General features: G+C 44.0%; 1 protein-coding gene and 1 non-coding gene across 6 annotated transcripts in view; one reads left to right on the forward strand and one right to left on the reverse strand.

The window, feature by feature from the left end:
• PRSS54 (serine protease 54) overlaps positions 1–25,068 on the forward strand; it is a 65,288-nt gene that overhangs the window by 25,706 nt on the left and 14,514 nt on the right. For 2 of the 5 annotated variants that reach the window (XM_038754081.1, XM_038754085.1), the window contains exons 1-2: positions 14,218–14,296; positions 23,213–23,313. In XM_038754081.1, coding sequence (XP_038610009.1) covers positions 23,265–23,313 — 49 coding nt within the window. In that variant the 5' untranslated portion in view covers positions 14,218–14,296; positions 23,213–23,264. Of the gene's footprint in view, positions 1–1,428; positions 1,513–10,599; positions 10,636–14,187; positions 14,297–23,212; positions 23,314–25,068 lie in introns of those variants that run through there. The other 3 variants (XM_038754083.1, XM_038754082.1, XM_038754084.1) reach the window with 3 other exon arrangements.
• Positions 8,894–9,031, reverse strand: LOC119935296. The gene has a single exon (XR_005453183.1). It is a non-coding gene; the product is annotated as a small nucleolar RNA SNORA7 (small nucleolar RNA).

A 25,068-nucleotide genomic window follows, 5' to 3' on the forward strand; every position in this document is an offset into this window, starting at 1 on the left:
GTTGCAGGGAGAGCCCTAAAAAAATGAGAAGATTTCTGGAAACTGCGGGGCAGAGGCATTTTACACTATTCTAGAAGAAGGTTAAGGCAGCTATGGAAGTAATAATCATGATAATAATAATGGTAATATAATAGTATTATATATTATGTGTGATAATATATAATCATGATAATAATAATAGTAATAATTGTGTTTAAGTACTTGCTATGGGCCAAGCAATGTACTAAGTGCAGGGGTAGCTAGGAGATCCTCAGGTCAGGCACAGTTCCTGTCCTACATGGGGTTCACAGTCTAACAGACTGTGAGCCCGCTGTTGGGTAGGGACCGTCTCTATGTGTTGCCGACTTGTACTTCCCAAGCGCTTAGTACAGTGCTCTGCGCACAGTAAGCACTCAATAAATACGATCGATTGATTGATTAATTGATTGATTAATAGGAGGCAGAACAGGTTTTGAATCACCATTTTACAGATGAGGAAACTGAGGTACAGAGAAGCCAAGTGACTTGCCCAAAGTCACAGAGCAGGCAAGTGGCAGAACTGGGATGAAAACTCAGCCCTCCCAACTCCCCGGCCTGTCCTCTTTCCACCAGACCGTGCTGGAAATAGGAAGCCTGGGGAAATTGAGTGTGAAATGCAGTTCAAGGGAGAGCCTTGCTTTGGACCGGCAGAGATTTGTCCTGGGGAACTGCTGCCCCTCTTATCCCTATTCCTCACTCTTAACTCCAAGCCCTCACTACCATCTGCTTCCTAATTTTACGTTCAGGGGGACTTTCTCCCCTTCTACACAGCGCTGCTTGTTCCCATCAGTAAGTTCTTGATGTGTGTTGCCGTATCCTTTCAAGATAGATATGATAGATGATGCCACAAGAGCTCCACATGTTGAATGAAGTATGGCTCAGTTTCCTGGGAACTTTGCTCCCCAACGCATCCTAATAATAATTATGGTACTTGTTAAATGCTTACTGTGCGTGAAACCTGTTCTAAGAGCTGGGGTAGATACAAATTGATCAGGCTGGACACAGTCCCTGCCCCATATGGGGCTCACAGTCTAAGAAGGAGGGCATAGGATTTAAAGCCCATTCTACAGAAAGAAGTGAAGTGACTTGCCCCAGACCACCCACCAGACAAGTGGTGAAGCCGGGATCAGAACCCACAACCGTCTGATTCCCAGGCGCAGGGTCTCCCCACTTGTACTTCCCAAGCTCTTAGTACAGTGCCCTGCACACAGTAAGCGCTCAATAAATACGATTGAATACCATTCTGTTTCACAAAATGCAAGGTGTTCCCCCCAACCGGGTTGCAGAGGGGAAAAAGTAGACCTAAAGCGGGGCCCCTTCTTGGGGGTTTCATCCCCCTGGCTTCCGGGAGGGAGTCTGGGGAGCAACTGTGGAACATCTTTATTTTAATTTTCCTTTTTTATTTTTAAGATGATGGCAATCCAGCCCAGCAGGTGACATCATCTCATCATGCTGCGTGCCGCGCTTGACGTGAGCGATCTCATAGGTGCGCTGGTAAGAATTTTTTTGCTGTTATTTCACCCCTGCGTGTTGGTGATCGGTTGTTTCAACCACCCAACTTTGTGTGGCTTTGGGCAGGGGCTAATTTAAATGTAAATGAATTCCCTATTCCTCCTACACTAACGGACAGGGTCATTATTGTTGAAGTCAATTGAGAAGCAGTGTGACTGTCAGAGCATGAGCCCGGGAGTTCAAAGGATCTGGGTTCTAATCCCCACTTGTCTGCTGTGTGACTTTGGACCACTCATTTAACTTCCTTGTGTCTCGGTGACCTCATCTGGAAATGGGGATTAAGGCTGGAAGCCCAATATCGGACAGAGACCGTGTCCAACCCGAGTAGCTTGTATCTGCCCCAGCACTTAAAACCATGCCTGGCATCTAGTAAGCGCTTAACGGATACTTGAAAATAAAATCCAAGTCAGTACCGTTCTGTGGAAAAGGTCCAGCGCTTAGAATAGTGCTTAGTAAGCGCTTAACACATGCCGTCATTATTATTATCACAGCTGGAATCATCACAATCACCTAATCACATGAACTATGCATTAGTTTGTGATGACCCTCGACTTCATTACATCTCGAAGCCACTGAAAACCGCATCTTAAAGAACTTGTATTCACTCTTCCTGCTTGACTAATCCAATGAAATCCAATTTGTTCAGTTTTTATTTGCCAGCGAGGCAGACTCGTTCCCAACAGTTCTGGACGAGATGGAACCTACTAGTGTACAAAAGCATAAATATAACTGCCTCTGCATCTTTCAATTAAAGTTGTTTCATGTAGGAGATGAACTATAGCTGCTGGGAGTCTTTAACAGTAATTGGTTTTCTTTGTGAGGCTGAAATCACTAGGATTGTGTCAGTTTTTCTTCTGGATTAGATCAGGGTATCTTCCTCAGAAGCATGTGCAATTAAGCCTTGATATTTTCAAGTAATTAAGTGAGACATACACCGTAGAGCAGAATCTCTAGGGAGTAGTAGAGTAGTTAAGGAAATGTAATTTTGGGGGGTTAATTTGAAAGCCTCCAAATCCTTGTTAAATAACCTCATGCTACTGAAATTAGGTTTCTATAAATAACAGATACACCAAGAGGTAGATACGATAAGGAAGTAGCATCCACAGCTGAACCCAGGAAAAGAGGATATTCAGGGCCGTCAACCTGGAATCTGTTGAGCCTTCTTATACAAAATGCAAAATATTTAAGGAATATTTCCTCCTTTGCTCTTTCTAGGACAAAAAACAGGAGGAAAAGTCTTCAATTTAAGCAAAAAAGGTGATTAATACTCATTCATCCTTTCAGTTGTATTCATTGAGCGCTTACAGTGTGCAGAGAACTGTACTAAGCGCTTGGAAAGTACAATTCAGCAATAGAGACAATCCCTGCCCACACCAGGCTTACAGTCTGGAAGTTGGAAGACAGACATCAAAACAAGTAAACAGGAATCAATATAAATAAATAGGATTTTTTATAGATATATACATATATACATAAGTGCTGTGGGGCAGGGGGGAGAGGACAAAGGGAGCGAGTTGAGATGACGTGGAAGGGAGGGCAAGTTGAGGAAAAGGGGGGCTTAGTCTGGGCAGGCCTCTGGGAGGAGGTGAGCTTTCAGTGGGGCTTTGAAGGGGGGAAGAGTGATTGGTGGATTTCCCCCTCTCCATCCCCCCCACCTTACCTCCTTCCCTTCCCCACAGCACCTGTATATATGTATATATGTTTGTACATATTTATTACTCTATTTATTTTACTTGTACATATCTATTCTATTTATTTTATTTTGTTAATATGTTTGGTTTTGTTCTCCCCCGTCTAGACGGTGAGCCCACTGTTGGGTAGGGACCGTCTCTATATGTTGCCAACTTGGACTTCCCAAGCGCTTAGTAGAGTGCTCTGCACACAGTAAGCACTCAATAAATATGATTGAATGATTGATTGATTTGAGGAGGGAGGGCGTTCCAGGCCAGAGGTAGGACATGGGCCGGGGGTCGACGGCGGGACAGGCGAGATGGAGGCCCAGTGAGAAGGATAGCACCAGAGGAGCAGAGTGTGCGGGCTGGGATGTAGAAGGAGAGAAGGAAAGTGAGGTAAGCAGGGGTAAGGTGATGGAGAGCTTTGAAGCCAATAGTGAGGAGTTTTTGTTTGATACGGAGGCCTTGACAGTTTTATTATACTTGGGTCGGAAGAGACTTACAAAGTTTTTTTGATAACTATCCCGCAGAAGCAAATTATCTCTGCTCATAAACACACGGTCCGCCTCTGAGTTGAAGATAACTTACTTTTTCTTTTTTTAAAGAATAGTCATTGGAGAGCTTTTAAGTCCCACAAATTGAAGAGCAAAATTGGCTTCCTTTCCCTTGGGTCTGCTTTCAGTGTAAATCATCTCATTAGGGAGCCAGTTTTTAACGGTTAGTTTTTTCTAATCTAAAATCAAGGAAAAAAAAAATCCTCCTTGATGTATTCCCCCAGTGGTGTATAATGAAAGTACTTTTCTGTTAGTTTATATCACACCTCCCTTCCCCATTTTGTCCTTTGCTGTGCCACTCCTCTCCTGCAATACGTTGTCCTTGTATCTGCATAACAACACTGTTATTTCTCCATCGTTGACTCAACCATGACCCCCAATAGTCGACTACTCCTGCCCTTTAATCCCCCCTCCCGCTAAAAATCCCCCGTCTCCACTCCCCACATTGGACCCTCTAATGACTTGGCTAACTTTTGTTAACAAAATAGGAGTCCTTAGCCATAACTTCATCCAGGGCCACCCTCTCTGCCTCAGTGCTCTCCCACGCCCTCCTCCACATTTCCTTTTCCATCTTCCATCTATCCTTAAAAATCTAACCTTTTTGTGTGGGACACAGGACTTAGCTCCTTTCATCTTTTAAATAGCTCTCTCCAACCCTCCTCCCCGTTTTTTTTACTGTTTTCTTCAACTTCTCACTCCGCTCTGAATCCTTCCCTGCTGCCTTCAAACAGCTCAGGTCACCTCCAAACTGAAAAAAGCCACCCTCCAATCAGCCCCATAATAATAATAGTAATAATAATGGCACTTGTTATGTGCTTACTATGTGCCAAGCACTTTTCTAAGCACTGGGTTAGATACAAGGTATTCAGGTTTTCCCACGTGGGGCTCACAGTCTTAATCCCCATTTTACAGATGAGGTAACTGAGGCATGGAGAAGTTAAGTGACTTGTCCAAAGTCACACAGCTGCCAAGTAGGGGAGCCGGGATTAGAAGCCACGACCTCTGGCTCCCAAGCCCGTGCTCTTTCCACTAAGCCACACTGCCCCATCCTTTGTCCAGTCACCCAGCTGTTATCCAGTCATCCTTTCTTCATCATCATCAATCGTATTTATTGAGCGCTTACTGTGTGCAGAGCACTGTACTAAGAGCTTGGGAAGTACAAATTGGCAACATATAGAGACAGTCCCTACCCAACAGTGGGCTCACAGCTTGAACGAACTGGATACCCCCCTGCCTTCGCTAGCTCTCCACCGACTCTCTTAATAACAACTGTGGCATTTGCTAAGCACTTACTCTGCACTGTACTAAGCGCTGAGGTCGATTCACTCACTCACTCACCTCCTCCAGGAGGCCTTCCCAGACTGAGCCCCTTCTTTCCTCTCCCCCTCGTCCCCCTCTCCATCCCCCCATCTTACCTCCTTCCCTTCCCCACAGCACCTGTATATATGTATATATGTTTGTACTTATTTTTTACTCTATTTATTTATTTATTTATTTTACTTGTACATATCTATTCTATTTATTTTATTTTGTTAGTATGTTTGGTTTTGTTCTCTGTCTCCCCCTTTTAGACTGTGAGCCCACTGTTGGGTAGGGACTGTCTCTATATGATGCCAATTTGTACTTCCCAAGCGCTCAGTACAGTGCTCTGCACATAGTAAGCGCTCAATAAATACGATTGATGATGATTGATGATGATTTTCTTGAACTTCTGCAGTCTAGGTTTTTTACCCCCTTTCATTCTACTGAGACCCAGCTCCCCAAGGTCTCCAATGATCCCTCTCTAGTTCAATTACTCCTCCCAAGCTAAGTGTCTAACTAACTCACTCTCCACTCTCCCGTCTCCTTGCCCGTGATGTTCCCCCAACTTGAAATTCTACCCTTCACACAGTTGAACAAGTAATTGAATGTTCAGATAAATATATCTAGACTGTGAGCCCACTGTTGGGTAGGGACCGTCTCTATATGTTGCCAATTTGTACTTCCCAAGCGCTTAGTACAGTGCTCTGCACATAGTAAGCGCTCAATAAATACGATTGATGATGATGATGTTTGGAGGACTTGGAAGATGGGGAGAGCTATGGGGTGGGTATCAGAGAAGCAGCATGGTGTAGTGCGTAGCCCACAGGCCCAGGAGTCAGAAAGTCATGGGTTCTAATCCCAGCTCCCCCACTTGTCTGCTGTGTGACCTTAGGCAAGTCACTTTACTTTTCTCTGCCTCAGTTCCCTCATCTGTAAAATGGGCATTGAGACTGTGAGCCCCACGTGGGACAGGGACTGTGTCCAACCCGATTTGCTTGTATCCACCCAGTGCCTGGCTCATAGTGTGCGCTCAACAAATACCATTATCATTATCATTATGGACATATCTGTAGAAGCAGAGGAGCAGCGTGGCTCAATGGTGAGAGCATGGGCTTTGGAGTCAGAGGTCATGGGTTCAAATCCCAGCTCCACCAACTGTCAGCTGTGTGACTTTGGGCAAGTCACTTCACTTCTCTGTGCCTCAGTTCCCTCATCTGTAAAATGGGGATTAAGATTGTGAGCCCCCTGTGAGACAACCTGATCACCTTGTAACCTCCCCAGCACTTAGAACACTGCTTTGCACATAGTAAGCGCTTAATAAATGTCATCATTATTATTATTATTATCTGTACTTTATTTACACTAATGTCTGTCTCCCCCTTGGGACTGTAAGCTCACTGTGGGCAGGAAACATGTCTACCACCGCTGTTGTATTTCCCTCACCCAAGCGCTTATACAGTGCTCTGAGAATAGGTTCTCAATAAATATCATTGATTAATTGACTCTGATGATGGTATTTGTTAAGCGCTTACTATGTGCAAAGCACTGTTCTAAGTGCTGGGGACATACAAGGTGATCAGGTTGTCCCACATGGGGCTCACAGTCTCAATCCCCATTTTCCAGATGAGGGAACTGAGGCACAGAGAAGTGAGGAGGCCTTCCCAGACTGAGCCCCTTCCTTCCTCTCCCCCTCGCCCCCCTCTCCATCCCCCCATCTTACCTCCTTCCCTTCCCCACAGCACCTGTATATATGTATATATGTTTGTACATATTTATTACTCTATTTATTTTACTTGTACATCTCTATTCTATTTATTTTATTTTGTTAGTATGTTTGGTTTTGTTCTCTGTCTCCCCCTTTTAGACTGTGAGCCCACTGTTGGGTAGGGACTGTCTCTACATGTTGCCAACTTGTACTTCCCAAGCGCTTAGTACAGTGCTCTGCACACAGTAAGCGCTCAATAAATACAATTGATGATGATGATGATGAAGTGATTTGCCCAAAGTCACACAGCTGGCAAGCGGCGGAGCCGGGATTAGAACCCATGACCGCTGACTCCCAAGCCTGTGCTCTTTCCACTGCGCCATGCTGCTTCTCTGAGTCACCCAACAGCTACTCGTTGCAGTTTGCATTTGTACCAGGCCTCAGCCCTTATGCAAGATTTGACCCGTCCTTAAAACTGCTTTCCCAAGAGCTTAAGTGCAGTATTTGGCCCCACGATAGCCTACAGTCAATATCAATTACTGACCTACTTGTAGGTTCCAGCAATGGTTTGATTAATTGTCAGTGGTCTACTCTTCCAAAACCATTTAGTTCAAACAAATGCTATTTGTTTTCATCGATTCCTTAAACAAATCAGAACATCTAAGGATATTACCGTTTCTCCCTGTTAAAAATATCGTATTTACAGTCCTTTCCACTGTTAATGCACTGGTTCCACGTATTTTCTTATTTCCTAAATCCTCACCCGTGATCAATCTTTGAAGCGCCGATGAGATTCATTGAGCTCCTTTGATTTAGAAAGGATCTTTAGTTAAAACTCCACTGAGGGAAGGCTTTCCAGGAAATGTTTCTTCAAGTACATGTCTGTGAATCGTTGGATGCATAAATCCAGTGTCACAGGAACTGATGTTTATTCAAGTTCGTACTGAGTGGGTAATAATAGGCATCATTCATTCATTCATTCAATCATTTATTGAGCGCTTACTGTGTGCAGAGTAATAATAGGCATCATTCATTCATTCAATCATTTTTATTGAGTGTTTACTGTGTGCAGAGCACTGTACTAAGTGCTTGGGAAGTACAAGTTGGCAACACATAGAGACGGTCCCTATCCAACAGTGGGCTCACAGTCTAGAAGGGGGAGAACTTTCAATTCATTCATTCATTCATTCATTCATTCAATCGCATTTATTGAGCGCTTACTGTGTGCAGAGCACTGTACTAAGCGCTTGGGAAGTACAAGTTGGCAACATTTAGACAATTCACCTGCACATGTAACTGTCTGGGGCTAGAGTATATTTCTCCAGTTTTGGCCACTTGAGTTCAATGTGCATCTTAATAATAATAATAATGGTTTTGTTAAGCGCTTACTATGTGCAAAGCACTGTACTAAGCGCTTGGGAAGTACAAGTTGGCAACATATAGACAATTCACCTGCACATGTAACTGTCTGGGGCTAGAGTATATTTCTCCAGTTCTGGCCACTTGAGTTTAATATCTTAATAATGGGTAGGGACTGTCTCTATATGTTGCCAATTTGTACTTCCCAAGCGCTTAGTACAGTGCTCTGCACATAGTAAGCGCTCAATAAATACAATTGATGATGATGATATCTTAATAATAATAATAGTGATGGTTTTTGTTAAGCGCTTACTCTGTGCAAAGCCCTGTTCTAAGCGCTGGGGAGGTTGCAAGGTGATCAGGTTGTCCCACGGGGGGGCTCACAATTTTAATCCCCATTTTCCAGATGAGGCCACTGAGGCCCGGAGAAGTGAAGTGACTTGCCCAAAGTCACACAGCTGACAGTTGATTTGAACCCATGACCTCTGACTCCAAAGCCCGGGCTCTTTCCACTGGGCCATGCTGTCAGGTCATTTCCGTCCCACAGCGACTTCATGGGCACATCTCTCCCATCCGCATCTGCAGGAGTTCCACTGTGTATCCATGGAATTTTCTCGGTAACGGTACGGAAGTGGTTCACCATTTCCTCGGTTTGGAAGTGGTTTACCATTACCATTGGGCATAACCATTGCCTTCTCCCACGTGGTAAACATGCATCTTCACGCTCGCCTCTTTCTCATGCCGCTGCTGCCCAGCAAAGGTGAGTTTTGACTTGTAGCGGACGGTCTTCCACTCGCTAGCCACGGCCCAAGCTAGGAAAGGAATGGGCAGGCCTCTGCTTGACTCTCCCTCCCATAGCCGAGGCTGGTAGAGTATTGGAAACTCTCCAGTTGCAATCCTGAGAGAGGATTTATGTGTGTATTGAATTAAGTGTAGGAAAATGTATTCTCCTGCACCTGTTTCTAATCAATCAATTGCATTTTTTGAGTGTTCTATAACAATATAACAGAGTTGGTAGATATTCCCTGCCCATGGCGAACTTTCAGCCTAGAGGAATTCTACTATTTACTATTCTATAATAGTATCATAGGTTATGTTATTATTTATTATGTAATGCATATAAATATATTTACTATATGATCACATTAAATATATTATTACAAGAGATAATATTATTCTCATTTTATCTACGAGAAGCAGCATGGTGTAGTGGCTAAAGCGTGAGTGAGAAGGTCATGGGTTCTAATCCTGGCTCCCCCACTTGTCTGCTGTGTGACCTTGGGCAAGTCACTTCGCTTCTCTGGGCCTCAGTGACCTCATCTGTAAAATGGGGATTGAGACTGTGAGCCCCACAGGGACTGTGTCCAACCCAATTTGCTTGTATTCACCCCAGCGCTTAGAACAGTGTCTCGCATGAAGTAAGTGCTTAACAAATACCATAATAATAATTATTATTATTATTATTTCTACGGAGATCATAGTCTAGACTGTGAGCCCACTGTTGGGTAGGGACCGTCTCTGTATGTTGCCAACTTGTACTTCCCAAGAGCTTAGTACAGTGCTCTGCACACCATAAGCGCTCAATAAATATGATTAAATGAATGAATATACAATTAAATTCAGCATTTTTTGATGATGGCTGGTTCTGGCTTTGGGCAGCATCTAGACTGTAAGCTCTTTATGGGCAGGGAATTTGTTTACTGTTATTTTGTACTCTCCCAAGCATTTAGAACAGTGCTCTGCACCCAAAACTAAACCCTCAATAAATATGATTGAACAAATGAGTGACTGAACGTGCCTACTGACTCTTTTATATGGTACTCTTCCAAGTGCTTAGTACAGTGCTCTGCATACGGTAAGCGCTCAATAAGTATGATCAGTTGATTGATCTATTATAGACAAAGTAATGTTTGGGGCCTTTCTCAACTTCTTTAAATTAAAAATCATATGATATGAGTAAGTAGCTTTCTTTACTTCCTCCATCACTTAAAATGGATGCAGAATCCTGAGTTTTCATTGCCTGTTTTTTTTTGTTTTTCATGTACTCAGAGCAGCTCCACTTCCCCTCAAAACTGACACATTTTGGTGTCCCCATTTCTGATTTGGGCTCATGCCTGCTCATCCCATTTGAGAAATCTGTACAAATACATACAAGTGCTGTGGGGAGGGGAAGGAGGTAGGGTGGTGGGGGTGGATGGGGAGGAGGAGAGGAAAAAGGGGGCGACGGGATGGACAGCCTTGAAGCTGAGAGTGAGGAGTTTTTGCTTGATTCATAGGTTGAAGGCAACCACTGGAGATTTTTGAGGAGGGGAGTGACATGCCCAGAGCGTTTCTGTACAGAGATAATCCGAGCAGCAGAGTGAAGTATAGACTGAAGCGGGGAGAGACAGGAGGATGGGAGATCAGAGAGGGGGCTGATGCAGTAATCCGGTCGGGATAGGATGAGAGATTGAACCAGCAGGGTTGCGGTTTGGATGGAGAGGAAAGAGCGGATCTTGGCGATGTTGTGGAGGTGAGACCGGCAGTTTTTGGTGACAGCTTGGACATGAGGGGTGAACGAGAGAGCAGAGTCGAGGATGACACCAAGGTTGCGGGCTTGTGAGACGGGAAGGATGGTAGTGCCGTCTACAGTGACGGGAAAGTCAGGGAGAGGGCAGGGTTTGGGAGGGAAGATAAGGAGTTCGGTCTCGGGCATGTTTTGGGCTTTCATCGATGCTGTATGTAACATGAAGATAACAAATGCAAAACTCAAATATGATTTGAATTTCTACCGTGAGGCATAAGGTGTAGATGAAATAAAATTTATCTTTTGGAAAAAATACTGATATTGGAACTGAACCACAGTTTCTCTGTCTTGGAGATATTTAAAGGCAAAAAAAAAAATCAAAGAGTATTAGATTAAAAATTCCGAACTAAAAAGCACATTTTGAATATCATCTGCATAAAGATACGTGTTTTAAATAGACTTGAAAACAAGCCTTAAAAAATCAGCCTGTAAAGTGTTTCCACCCTGCAAGATTTTCAACAGTTCCTCCCACACAAACTAACGTGAATTGGCGGCGAGGTATTGGAAGGCAGTGAACATTAATAACTCGAAGAGACATAGTGCTACGACTAAAATCCCATTAGGATGGATGCTATTAGAGGAGGTAACTTACGCTAACAAAATTTTCCTCATCTACTGATTGACTGCCACTGACTTCCAATACATTTCTGGTTTCCATTTCAATGAACAGTTCGATTGCCTGGGAATCAGCAATCTACACATAATGGTCTCAGGGCATTACCGAAGTCTGGGCTGAGAATTTTCCATCCTGCTTAGTAATAATAACGATGGCATTTGTTAAGCGCTTACTATGTGCAAAGCACTGTTCTAAGCGCTGGGGGGGATACAAGGTGATCAGGTTGTCCCACGTGGGGCTCACAGTCTTAATCCCCATTTTACAGATGAGGGCACTGAGGCTCAGAGAAGTTAAGTGAGTTGCCCAAGGTCACACAGCAGACGTGGCGGAGCCGGGATTAGAACCCATGACCTCAGACTCCCAAGCCCGGGCTTTTTCCACTGAGCCACGCTGCTTCTCTAGGAGCTGCAGGGGCAGGGGTGAGCAAGAGAGTAAGAGTGGGGACACGGGGAAAGCCTTGAGACTGTGGTTATGTAGGAGGAAGCCATTAAATCACTCTATCTGACCCTCACATTCATTCGTTCATTCATTCAATCGTATTTATTGAGCGCTTACTGTGTGCGAAGCACTGTACTAAGCACTTGGGAGAGCACAGTCCAACAATAAACAGACACACTCCCTGCCCGCAATGAGCTTACAGTCTAGAGGAGGAGCTTGCCATCTAGAGGAGCCGGGGTCCCAACTCTGCTTTCTCTGGACTGTAAGCGTGTTGTGGGCAGGGAATGTGTCTACCGATTCCGCTGTATTGTACTTGATTTTTAATTTAAAGAAGTTGAGAAAGGCCCCAAACATTACGTTGTCTATAACAGATCAATCAACTGATCATACTTATTGAGCTCTTACCGTGCAGACTTGGTGCAGTGGTCTGCACAAAGTAACCGACGGAACCCGTGGAATAAGATAAATTCTTGTAAATGATTGTAAATGTGCTCTGCATGCAGTAAGTGCTCAATAGATTCCTATGATCGATCTCCATTGCCTCAGGAGACACCGTTCAGCAGATCGCTCATCTCTGGACCCTGATTCGTCGTTAAGGGAAATAAATCTCCAAAGAGCTTCCACCCATTTATGGAGAGCCTAGCTCTCCCTCCTCAGGGGCAAAGTTAAGACTCGCTCTACAATTCAGACTTTTCATTCATTTAGACGGGATTTCTGACTTGATGCCAAATTAATGTCGTCATATTGGCAGGGAACATGTCTGCTAATTCTGTTGAATTCTACTCTCCTAAGCGCTGAGTACAATGCTCTGCACATAATAATAATCAATGATTGATTGATTGCATGGCAAGGCCCCTGCCATAATACTATCTAACATAGCCTCTAATTTGCAAACACTTTAAAATTAATACAACAGGAGCTGGTCTATAAAGTCGGGCCCTGCTTTGTTCTATCATGTTGACGATTATTTCAATCACCTTCTGCAAGAAGTTGTAATCGATAACAGATCCACAACTGGAATTTATCTTATTCCACGGGTTCCGTCGGTTACTTTTTAGGAATAATTTCTGCTCATTTATATTTTTTTTCTTGAGCTCCTAATCACTGACAAATGAGTTTCAATGATGATTTTTATCAATAGTTCCAAAGAAAGTTCTGCCTGGCCGCTCATTTATTCTTTCATTCATTCATTCTATTGTATTTATTGAGCGCTCACTATGTGCAGAGTACTGTACTAAGCACTTGGGAAGTACAAGTTGGCAACATAAAGAGACGGCCCCTACCCAACAACGGGCTCCTTCTTTCTAGCCCATAACTGGGTGGCTTCTCATTAATAATAATAATAATGAAAAATAGAAATAAGAATTTTCAAATGATCGAAGATATTGTTTGGAAATTAATTGGTATAAATGTGAGTGGAACAGCTTGTTAACCCAAAGACCATCTCCTGTTGCTGCTCGAGAAATGCTGAGGTGAAGCCAAATCACTCTTTTTCCCAAAAGGGACATTGACCCTATTACAATTTATTTCCAGTTCTTTATTTCTTTTAGAGCAACTAGCTGGTGTTGAAGTAATCATTTTATGTGGTGTAGCAGAATGACTGTTGCTCATTATTCATTTAATAACCGTCTCTGGGGGATTGAAAATTTGACGTCCCCCGCTTTGGTTCACACCAAAGACCAAATCGCCTGCTTTGAGGAGTTTATTGCACTTTTTATAGAAATGACTGATTCCAGAATGACAGGAGCAGCTTTTGACTTAGCTTCCTCTCGACCATAATGTAGAATTGTAAGCTCATTGTGGGCAGGGAACGAAAACTCGCTCAAGTGCTTAGTACAGTGCTGTGCACACTGTAAGCGCTCAACAAGTACGATTGATTGAAAGTGTGATTGATTAGCATTTTGATACTCACCTCAGCCCCACATTACTTACTTTTTTATTATGTGCCAGGCACTTTACTAAATGCTGGGATAGATAAAAGCTAATCAGGTTGGACGCAGTCCGTGTCCCGCATGGGACTCATAGTCGTAATCCCCGTTGTAGTCAATCAAATTAATTGAGTGCTTAATGTGTACAGAGCACTGTACTAAGCACTTGGGAAAGTACAGTCTAACAAAGTTGGTAGGCACATTCCCTTCCCACGACGCGATTACAGTGAGGCATAGAGAAGTTAAGCGCCCCTTCCCACGTCACATAGCAGATAAATGGCGGGGCCTGATAGGGCGTAAAGTAAGGGCTCAATAAATACGATTAATTGATTGTTTGATTAGTGAGGGGGTATCGGGCAGGAAGCGAAAGCCTGTAGTGGATGATGGAACAATGCCCTGTTAGAATGTGCATTATTTAGTCACCTCCACCTGGAGTCATTTAATTCTTTAGAGTATGTGTGGTACATTCTAACTGACCCTCATTCTCATGGTAGAATGTGCTTTTGTTTTTGACAGGGTGAAGCCTAGAGGGCCAGGTAGAGGCCTAAACATCTGGTTTTTCCTTTGATACTCTTGATGCCCAAAGTTCAGACCGCCAGCCGACTCCGGCCTTCCTCTCCCCAAGGTACACGGATGAGATCTACAGGGTATTCAGAGATTGGGAGTCTTTTGGAGAAGCTTCAGAAAGGGACGCACACAGATGTGGAAGTTAAAAAGGCCCTTGGGGCCCACTTTCGGGGAATTAATTTGCCTTACTGTTAGCCCAGACTCTACTCTGTTTGGGAACAGGGCAGCCCTGAGGGATGTGAAGTAAATGATGCTACGAGCTGGAGGGAGGGAGGGGGCTGTAGGCTGGGTTGAAAGGGTTGTAAAATAAATATGGGATTGGCACTGGAGGCAGGGAGGGACTGAGAGAAGGCAGGGAGGGTGGAGAAATCCAACCTGACCTCAGGAACAGCTTGGTTCTCCAATTTCAAGGCCTGAATTTTTGATTACATTTTCTTCACTGCAGTTTTAGCTGTCGTTTATTGTCGTTTATTGTCGTTTAATGCCTTCGGATATTGAATATGGATGCACCTTTGTAGGGCCAGTAGTGAAGAATGACCGACATTCATTCTTTCATTCATTCAGTCGTATTTATTGAGTGCTTACGTGTGACCAGTCTATCTCTCGAAGAGGGAAGCAGTGTGGTCTAGTGGATAGAGCACCAGCCTGGGAGTCAGAAGGACATGGGTTCTAATCCCGGCTCTGTCACGTGTCTGCCGTGTGACCTTGGGCAAGTCGTTTCACTTCTCAGGGCCTCCTTAACCTCATCTGTAAAATGGGGATTAAGACTGTGTGTCCAGTGTGGGACAGGGACTGTGTCCAACCCAATTACCTTGTATCTACCTCTGCGCTTAGTATAGTGCCTGGCACATAGTAAACACTCAACAAATACCACAATTATTATTACTGTCTCATGTGTGTCATGCTATTTCAGAACAGCAGAACGGTGAGTATGGTGGAAGCAGATCTGGCTGTTTTTGTTGGAGAATGTCAGGCCTCCAGAACTTGTGCACTTTGGAAAAGAGACTATTTTTGAAAAACGAGGGAGGCAGCAGGGATGGGAAATGGAGTGGCAGAAAGCGGGGATTGGGTGTGAAAGCTCAGTTATCAGAATTCCCCCGGCAAGACCCTGACCCGGCCCCAGGGAGACAGGCGGGGTAAATCATTCAATCATATTTATTGAGCACTTATCGTGTGCAGAGCACTATACTAAGTGCTTGGAAGAGTACAATATAACAACAAACAGATGCATTCCCTGCCCACAAGAAGCCCACAGACATGAAGGAATCAGAAAAACAGCTGGGAAAAATATTTTTAAAAGTCTTATGACATCTTTTTTTTTTTAAAAAATGATGAATAGTTTTCTCCGAAATGGAGCATTAGGGGACGTGACACTCTGCCTCATTAGCGATGATGTTGTACTCCACGAGGACTGCTGTTGCCCCACATATGTTTCACTCTAGGGAAGTAGCCATTCGTGACCTAAATTAAACAGCCTCTCCTAGAACCCAGTAGCTCTCCAAATGCAGTCGGCTGTGGTCTTCCGGATGGCCTGCAGATCTGCTGCTGTAAATTGATTTTCATGGCCGTCTCCTCCCCGACCTAAACTGTAGGCACCGCTGATCTCCTCACCGTACCTCGCTCTTGCCTGTCCCGCCATCGACCCCCGGCCCACGTCCTCCCCCGGGCCTGGAATGCCCTCCCTCTGCCCATCCGCCAAGCTAGCTCTCTTCCTCCCTTCAAGGCCCTGCTGAGAGCTCACCTCCTCCAGGAGACCTTCCCAGACTGAGCCCCTTCCTTCCTCTCCCCCTCGTCCCCCTCTCCATCCCCCCATCTTACCTCCCTCCCTTCCCCACAGCATATGTATATATGTTTGTACATATTTTTTTACTCTATTTATTTATTTAATTTATTTGTACATATCTATTCTATTTATTTTATTTTGTTAGTATGTTTGGTTTTGTTCTCTGTCTCCCCCTTTTAGACTGCAAGCCCACTGTTGGGTAGGAACTGTCTCTATATGTTGCCAATTTGTACTTCCCAAGTGCTTAGTACAGTGCTCTGCACATAGTAAGCACTCAATAAATACGATTGATGATGATGATGATGATCAAACGCCATTGGATTGGACTCTTCCAAGTGCCCAGGGTGGAGTTCCTCATCTCGGTATACCCTTATCGATACATCATAAATACCATCTATCGCTAAATCCTGTCGGTTCAACCTTCACAACGTCGCTAAAGTCCATCCTTTCCTCTACTTCCAAACTGCTACCACATTAATTGTTCGTTCGTTCAGTCGTATTTATTGAGTGCTTACTGTGTGCAAAGCACTGTACTAAGCACTTTGGAGAGTACAGTATAACAATAAACAGATACATCCAAGCACTGATCCTATCCCGCCTTGATTACTGCATCAGCCTCCTTGCTGACCTCCCTGCCTCCTGTCTCTCTCCACTCCAGTCCATATTTCATTCTGCTGCCGGGATCATTTTTCTACAAAAACCTTGTTAACTTGCATCTACCCCAGCGCTTAGAAAAGCGCTTGGTACATAGTAAGCACTAAACAGGTACTGGGGCTGGAGGAAGGATGAAAGAGTCGATGCCTTTGAACAGGAGTCCTGGGCAGTAACAATGTGGGAATATTTAATAGGTGTGAGAAACGGCGTAGCCTAGTGGAAAGAGCACAGGGCTGGGTGTCAGAGGACCTGGGTTCTAATTCTGGCTCTGCCAACTGCTTGAAATGTGACCTGGGGCAAATCACTTCTTTATGTTGCAGTTTCCTCAACTATGAGAATGGGGATTAAATTTTACTCCCTCCTACTTTAAACTGGGAGTCCCATGTGGGACAAGGACTGTGTCCAACCCTGACAGCTTGTATCTACCACAGGGCTTAGAACAGTCCTTGACACATAGTAAGTGCTTAATAAATTATTATTATTATTAATGCTAATAATAATAATGTGAGGCATGTGAGTAGCTTATCATTTGATCCCTACCTGATGTGTCCAAGGATTCTTCCCATTCCTTTTGTCTGCCTGATGTTCCTTTCCAAAGTGGGTCCCAGTTACGATTTGTCCCAGTCTGTGTCCAGTTGATATTCCCCGGCAGCTCAACTGAGGTTCACACCTGGTTTATAGATCCTGTATTTTGGGGAGAGTCCAGTTATTTAAATGGGCATTCCTAGGTTAGAAGAAGCAAAAAGGAAGGAGTGATGATTTCAGTCTGTTTCACTCTAAGCCTCAACATAAGCCTGTTTTGTCCCCAAAATGAAACTGAAATTCACTCAACATAAATGCATACTCTCTTGCCCTGGATAATTCCTTTCTTCCTGAACCTTAAGTGTCAAGCTCTCCCTTCTCTGACTCTCCCAGAGAGTCCCTGGTCCCCTTCATGCTACAACTTTTGTGCCACGTTCTTTGGGTCAAGCCCGTTTAATTCATTTGCCTCAGATTTGTGCCTCCTTAGCCACCCTCTGCATTCTCTGAGAAAGCTGACCCTCGAGAAACCCGCGGTAGAATAATCCTCTACAAATAATAATACTAATAATGGCATTTATTAAGCACTGACTATGTGCAAAGCACTGTTCTAAGTGCTGGGGAGATTACAAGGTGATCAGGTTGTCCCACGGGGGGCTCACAGTCTTCATCCCCATTTTACAGATGAGGTAACTGAGGCCCAGAGAAGTGAAGTGACTTGCCCAAAGTCACACAGCTGACAAGTGGTGGAGCGGGATTTGAACCCATGACCTCTGACTCCAAAGCGTGTGCTCTTTCCACTGAGTCACGCTGCTTCTCCATAAAAGATTATATGGCAATTCCCCTGCCAGAGGTGATCAGAATGGAAAGAATTTTATAGTTCTGTTGTACTCTCCCAAGCACTTAGTACAATACTCTGCACACAGTAAGTGCTCAATGAATACGATTGAATTAATTAATAAATTAATGTTCATTTCCCAGAGTCTTAATATTTTCACTGCCATTCCTTTAAAAGGTTTTTATTCTATCATACATTTAGTAAAATATGGGGAAAGTACGAATTGTGACATCTGACTGTCCATCCTAATTAACTTTTACGAACCCCAGTGCTTAGAAAGGTGTTTGACACATAGTAAGTGCTTAACAGATGCTATTAAAAAAATCTGGTGATCACAAATCCATGTTTAACGTTACTTTCTTAGACACAAATAACAAGAAATTAAATTTTCTCCAAGATTCCTAACAAGAAATATACAGAGAGAATGCCTTGGAGAGAAAGATCAGAGCGAATAAAACAGCGAGTATAAATGAGCCACACCAAAACAGAGTTTCTTATTTCTGGGAGCATCCTCTCAAATTGTTTCTTATTTTATAATAAGCGAAATTAAACAACCATATGCACTTGGCTGGAAAGCTAATAAATATCAGGCAAGACAAAACAAGTCACTGAGTTGTTACTTGTGGCTTGCACATGTCTGTTCTGTTACTATTTTAAGAGATCGGTGGCTCTTCGTTAGAGGAAACTCTTAGCTGGCAGTAAGAATTCAGCCAAGAAACACTGAGATAATTACGCGCTAAAGACACTTGCATCATTGGAAGTAATCATCTTAATCTTCCACGGAGGTTGATGTGAACAGCGGCTACACAAACGCAACTCTCAACCCTCCCAAGCCGGATCCATATTATTCAATTCAGCTTTTTATTCAGGAGCCAGTTGTTGGTATATTACTGTCTTGGCTTTGTTCTACTTCCTTTTCTTGGAATCAGTCAATCATATTTGTTGAACTCTTACTGCGTGCTGAGCACTGTACTAAGCGCTTGGGAGAGTGCACTGTAACAGAGTTGGTAGACACATTCTCTGCCCACAAGGAGCGTACAGTCTAGAGGAATATGTCGCGTCCCCCTTCCTCCCACGTATCGCATATTACATTTTCCCTTTGGTGGGGAGAATCTGGCCGAAGATGTTACTATGAGAAGGATTTTGGGGTGCCCGAAAAGACTGACATGTGACCGGCAATCCCTCTAGACTATAAGCTTATTGTGGGCAGGGAATGTGTCTCTTATATTGTTATATTGTACTCTCCCAAGCGCTTAGTACAGTGGTCTGCACCTGCACAGAGTAAGCACTCAATAAATACCATCGACTGACTGACTGCAGTCTTTTCCACACTATACGTGCAGGCCTTGGCCTGCTTAGGGGTGGTGACTGCTCTGTGGGGTTTTGCATCATTACTTCATTTATTGAATTTATTTGTATTTTTACTTAAAATGTCACCCATTTTCCTTCTCTGGTTGCCGCTCTCCTCTGGGGTCCATCTGCTGCTGACACTTTTTTGTCGCATTTGTTAAGCGCTTGCTATGTGTCAAACACTTCTAAACACTGGGGTACGTACAAGTTAAATTTTTTTTATGGCATTTGTTAAGCAGTTACTATGTGCCAGCTTTCTTCTAAGCACCGGGATAGATTCAAAGTAATCAATCAATCAATCATATTTATTGAGCACTTACTTTGTGCAGAGCAGTGTACTAAGCGCTTGGGAAGTACAAGTTGGCAACATATAGAGACAGTCCCTACCCAACAGTGGGCTCACAGTCTAAAAGGGGGAGACAGAGAACAAAACCAAACATACTAACAAAATAGAATAGATATGTATAAGTAAAATAAATAAATAAATAAATGGAGTAATAAATATGTACAAACATATATACATATATACAGGTGCTGTGGGGAAGGGAAGGAGGTAAGATGGGGGGATGGAGAGGGGGACGAGGGGGAGAGGAAGGAAGGGGCTCAGTCTGGGAAGGCCTCCTGGAGGAGGTGAGCTCTCAGCAGGGCCTTGAAGGGAGGAAGAGAGCTAGCTTGGCAGATGAGCAGAGGGAGGGCATTCCAGGCCTGGGGGAAGAAGTGGGCCGGGGGTCGATGGTGGGACAGGCGAGAACGAGGCACCGTGAGGAGATTAGCGGCGGAGGAGCGGAGGGTGCGGGCTGGGCTGGACAAGGAGAGAAGGGAGCTGAGGTAGGAGGGAGCGAGGGGATGGACAGCCTTGAAGTCCAGGGTGAGGAGTTTCTGCCTGATGCACAGATTGATTGGCAGCCACTGGAGATTTTTGAGGAGGGGAGTAACATGCCCGGAGTGTTTCTGGACAAAGACAATCTGGGCAGCGGCGTGAAGTATGATTGAAGTGGGGAGAGACATGAGGATGGGAGATCAGAGAGAAGGCTGATGCAGTAGTCCAGATGGGATAGGATGAGAGCTTGAATGAGCATCAGGTTGGACGTAGTCCATGTCCAAAATGAGGCTCACATTCTTAACCCCCACTTTTCAGATGAGGTAACTGAGGCACAGAGAAGTGAAGTGACTTGTCCAAGGTCACAAAGCCGACAAGTTGCAGAGCTGGAATTAGAGCCCAAGTCTTCAGACTTACAGGCCCGTGCTCTATTCATTTATCCATTCAATCATATTTATTGAGCGCTTACTGTGTGCAGAGCACTGTACTAAGCGCTTGGGAAGTCCAAGTTGGCAACATCTAGAGACGGTCCCTACCCAACAGTGGGCTTACAGTCTAGAAGGGGGGGACAGAGAACAAAACAAAACATATTAACAAAATAAAATAAGTAGAATAAATATGTACAAGTAAAATAAATAAATAGAGTAATAAATAAATATCCACGAGGCCAAGCTGCTAGGTAATTCAGTTGGACATAGTCCCTGTCCTGCATGGGGCTCACAGTCTAAGTAATAATAATAATAATAATGATGGCATTTATTAAGCGCTTACTATATGCAAAGCACTGTTCTAAGCGCTGGGGAGGTTACAAGGTGATCAGGTTGTCCCACGAGGGGCTCACAGTCTTCATCCCCATTTTACAGATGAGGTAACTGAGGCCCAGAGAAGTGAAGTGACTTGCCCAAAGTCACACAGCTGACAGTTGGCGGAGCCGGGATTTGAACCCATGACCTCTGCCTCCAAAGCCCGGGCTCTTTCCACTGAGCCACGCTGCTTCTCTAGGGAGGGAGGAGGGAGAACAGAGGCACGGAAAAGTAAAGTGACTCGTCCAAGGTCACCCAGCGAGGATTAGGCAGAGCTGGGATTAGAACTCGGGTTCTCCAATTCCCAGGCTCATGATGTTTCCACTAAATCACGCTGCTTCTCACCAATGGATGGCTCCATCACATTGCTTCCTTCAGGGTCTCGAATCTCAGCAGCTTTTTCTCGCTTCTCAAAATGTCACGCCGACGTTCTGGATTTAGCTTCTTGTTGATCAGAGCATCATTTAGCCATGTCCTTCCAAAGTAATTTACTTTAGTGGCTGCTTCCAATTCTATAAGGCCAAAGAGGGGGGGTTTTTGGTGCTGAGAAAAATGTCCACTCTTCGAAATTGTTACGCGAGTTTGGTTGTCTTCAAGTTAGTGGTAAATCTGAAAAGCATCCTATAATATGCTGCCAGGTCATGTTTGTATGTTTGGCAGAGGTGGGGGGTTGCTGGGGAGGGGGGTTTCATGAAGTACCCCAAAGCAATTCCTTATTGACCGTGTCAAATCTTTTCATGGAAATTCATATAAAATCCAGCACAGCTTTCATTCTGGCAACTTGGGAAGAGTGACAAATTGTCACTGTGAACCTATCAGCTGTCCAAACCCAATAAACATATGATTTTTTTTAAAAAAATCCTGGATCTCTCCTTGTCCCATTCACAGCTTTGTTTAATTGGAGTCACCAAGGTAACGGTGATGCCATGCTATTTAATTAGGTAGAGGCCTATATAAAAAAGGCATTAAAAAAAACCCTCCATCATGAGACTAGATTTTATGAGGCCAAGAAACCATTTCTCCTTTGCCAACATCAGTCAGTTTGGAAGCATAAATAGGGGTTTGGAGAACTACCCTAAGGTGTCCAGGAAACATCTGGCAAACTGAGGAGCTCAATAGGAACAAACTTGAGGCCCGAAATAAACCTCCGAAAAGGTTGCAAGAGGAAAGGACTCTAAGTAGGAAAATAAATGCAAAGCATTAAGACTTTGGGGTGAAACAATAGTGTGTGGGGGGGGGGGGGGGGGGGGGGGCGGGGGGGTAAATAACTTAGTTTAGCCCTAAGAGAAAGTCGAACCTTGAACACAAAACTGGAGTTTGAAGTCCTGTGTATCATATTTTTTCAGCAAAGTAACATCATTGCTAAGAGTCACAGCAAAATATCACACCAAAATATCACTCCTTCAGGAGATCTTAGCTTCCCCATTTAAGCCCTCTTTTCCCCAATTAAGCTCTCTTTTCCCCACTCCCTCTCCCTTCTGCATCATCTATGCACTTGGATCTGTGACCTTTTGGTATTTTCCCCACCTTCAACCCCACAGCACTTATGAGCATATCCGTACATTGTATATTATATTTATTTATGTTAATGTCTGTCTTCCTCTCTGGACTGTAAGGTCATTGTGGAAAAGAAACATGTCTACCAAGTCCGTCATATTGTACACTTCCAAGCGTTTGGTACAGTGCTCTGTACACAGTAAGCGCTTAATAAATACCGTTGTTTATGATGATGAAGTTTGAACAAGAATTGTGTGTTCAAATAACTTTCGGGGAAGTATACAGGGAGGTCCTGGAGAAACCTCTCTCTTACTGAACCCCTATTTCAATCCAATAACCTAATGTTATCGAAAGGACTGAGCAATGGAAATTCAATCTCCCCCTTCTAGACTGTGAGCCCATTGTTGGGTAGGGACCGTCTCCCTATGTTGCCAACTTGTACTTCCCAAGTGCTTAGTACAGTGCTCTGCACACAGTAAGCGCTCAATAAATACGATTGAATGAATGAATGAATGAAAGATTAGTAAATCAATCAGTGGAATTTATTGAGCACCTACTATGTACAGAGCACAGTACTAAGCACTTGGGAGAATAAAATATGACAGAAGGTGGAGAACTTGCCTTTGTCTATGGAGGATATTTTAACTAGGGCAGGAGGAACTAAACGTGTAAGATTCTGCACAAATGTCAAAGGACTTCCATTTTCACAGGTAGCCAGTCGTGCGTTGCCTCGCCTCAGTTCGCCTTGTCAGGAGGTCAAAGATGAGAAGACTGCTCTTGTTATTGCTGCACATTTCACAATCTTCTGCCAGTGAGTGAAATTTATTTTTAAATGACTGCAACCGGGAGCTACGTGCAGAGAACCGAGCGTATGTAATATCGCAAGGTTATCGTCGAGCGGTTATCATTTCCAAGCTACTCCTCGAGACAGTGTTACCCCATTAGTGCTACCCAGTATCTAGTCGATGAGTATGACCGAGAACATTTGGGTCTGTGTAGAATTCGTTCAATTGTATGTATTGAATACGAATGAATTTGATAGTTTGAAGCAGAGAGTGTTAATATGGGAAAGAAATGTAAATTTAGGTTTATAGGGCCTCCTACTGATATTGCAACCAAAGAAATCGAAGAAAAATGAGTCATGTCTTGCAGAAACGAGTTCCAGAGAAAGGCTCCTCCCTCCTGCCCCCCACACTCTTCTGGTCGAACCATTGTGCAAATTAGTGGTGGCTCTTGTGGGAGATACAGGAGAGGCAAAGCGCATTTTTTGAGTGGGTGCGAGAGCCTTGTTTGGCAAGTGGATTTCTGAAAGAGAAATAAATATTCGTTTCATATTAGAACTCTCATTATTAATAATAATAATGGCATTTATTAAGCGCTTACTATGTGCAAAGCATCATCAATCGTATTTATTGAGCGCTTACTATGTGCAGAGCACTGTACTAAGCGCTTGGGAAGTACAAATTGGCAACATATAGAGACAGTCCCTACCCAACAGTGGGCTCACAGCACTGTTCTAAGGGCTGGGGAGGTTACAATAATAATAATGATGGCATTTATTAAGTGCTTACTATGTGCAAAGCACTGGGGAGGTTACAAGGCGATCAGGTTGTCTCACTGGGGGCTCACAGTCTTAATCCCCATTGTACAGATGAGGTAACTGAGGCACAGAGAAGTTAAGTGACTTGCCCAAAGTGACACAAGGAGTCAAGCAGAGGCCTACCCATTCCACCCCTAGCTTGAGCAGTGGCTAGCGAGTGGAAAGCAATCCGCTACAAGGCAAAACTCACCAGTGCTGGGCAGCGGCGGCCTGGGAGAGAGTCGAGGGCAGAGACTCGAGTTCAAGGAGTGGTAAATCCCTTCCGTATTTTTACCGAGAAAACTCAATGAATACACTACCTGAACGATTGCAGATGGAGATGGCAGTTTACTTGTTTTGATGTCTGTCTCCCCCCCTTCTAGACTGTGAGCCCTTTGTTGGGTGGGGATTGCCTCTATTTGTTGCTGAATTGTACTTTCCAAGCAGTACAGTGCTCTGCACACAGTAAGTGCGCAATAAATACGATTAAATTAATGAATAAATGGGGTGCTCTGGGAGAGATGCGTCCATGGAGTCGCTGTGGGTCAGAGACGTCTCGACGGCATAAGACAGGACAAGACGTATATAATGATGTTCCTCTGCCAGAATGTTTTCTTAATTGAAAGTGCTCTTGACATGGAGGACTAGCGGAAGAGAAACGTGGTACTAAGGCTAGCCACAAACGAATGCTAGGCCAAGAGGCTCTGCCTGAATTGACCTGCTGAGTTGGGACCGCGAGCTAGCTCTTAGTTTCAAAATGAATATTCAGTTAACGGGGCTCTGGACTTAGAAAAGCAATAACCGCAGCCGCTTTTTTCAAAATGGAAGACTTTCTCATTCATTCATTCATTCATTCATTCATTCATTCATTCATTCATCCATACTCATTACAAATAAATGAATGAATGAATGAATGAATAAATAAATAATGGCATTTGTTAAGCACTTACTATGTGCAAAGCACTGTTCTAAGCACTGGGGGGATAC

The sequence above is a fragment of the Tachyglossus aculeatus genome, chromosome 11, assembly GCF_015852505.1.
Source record: "Tachyglossus aculeatus isolate mTacAcu1 chromosome 11, mTacAcu1.pri, whole genome shotgun sequence".
NCBI classification, from domain to species: Eukaryota; Metazoa; Chordata; class Mammalia; order Monotremata; family Tachyglossidae; genus Tachyglossus; species Tachyglossus aculeatus.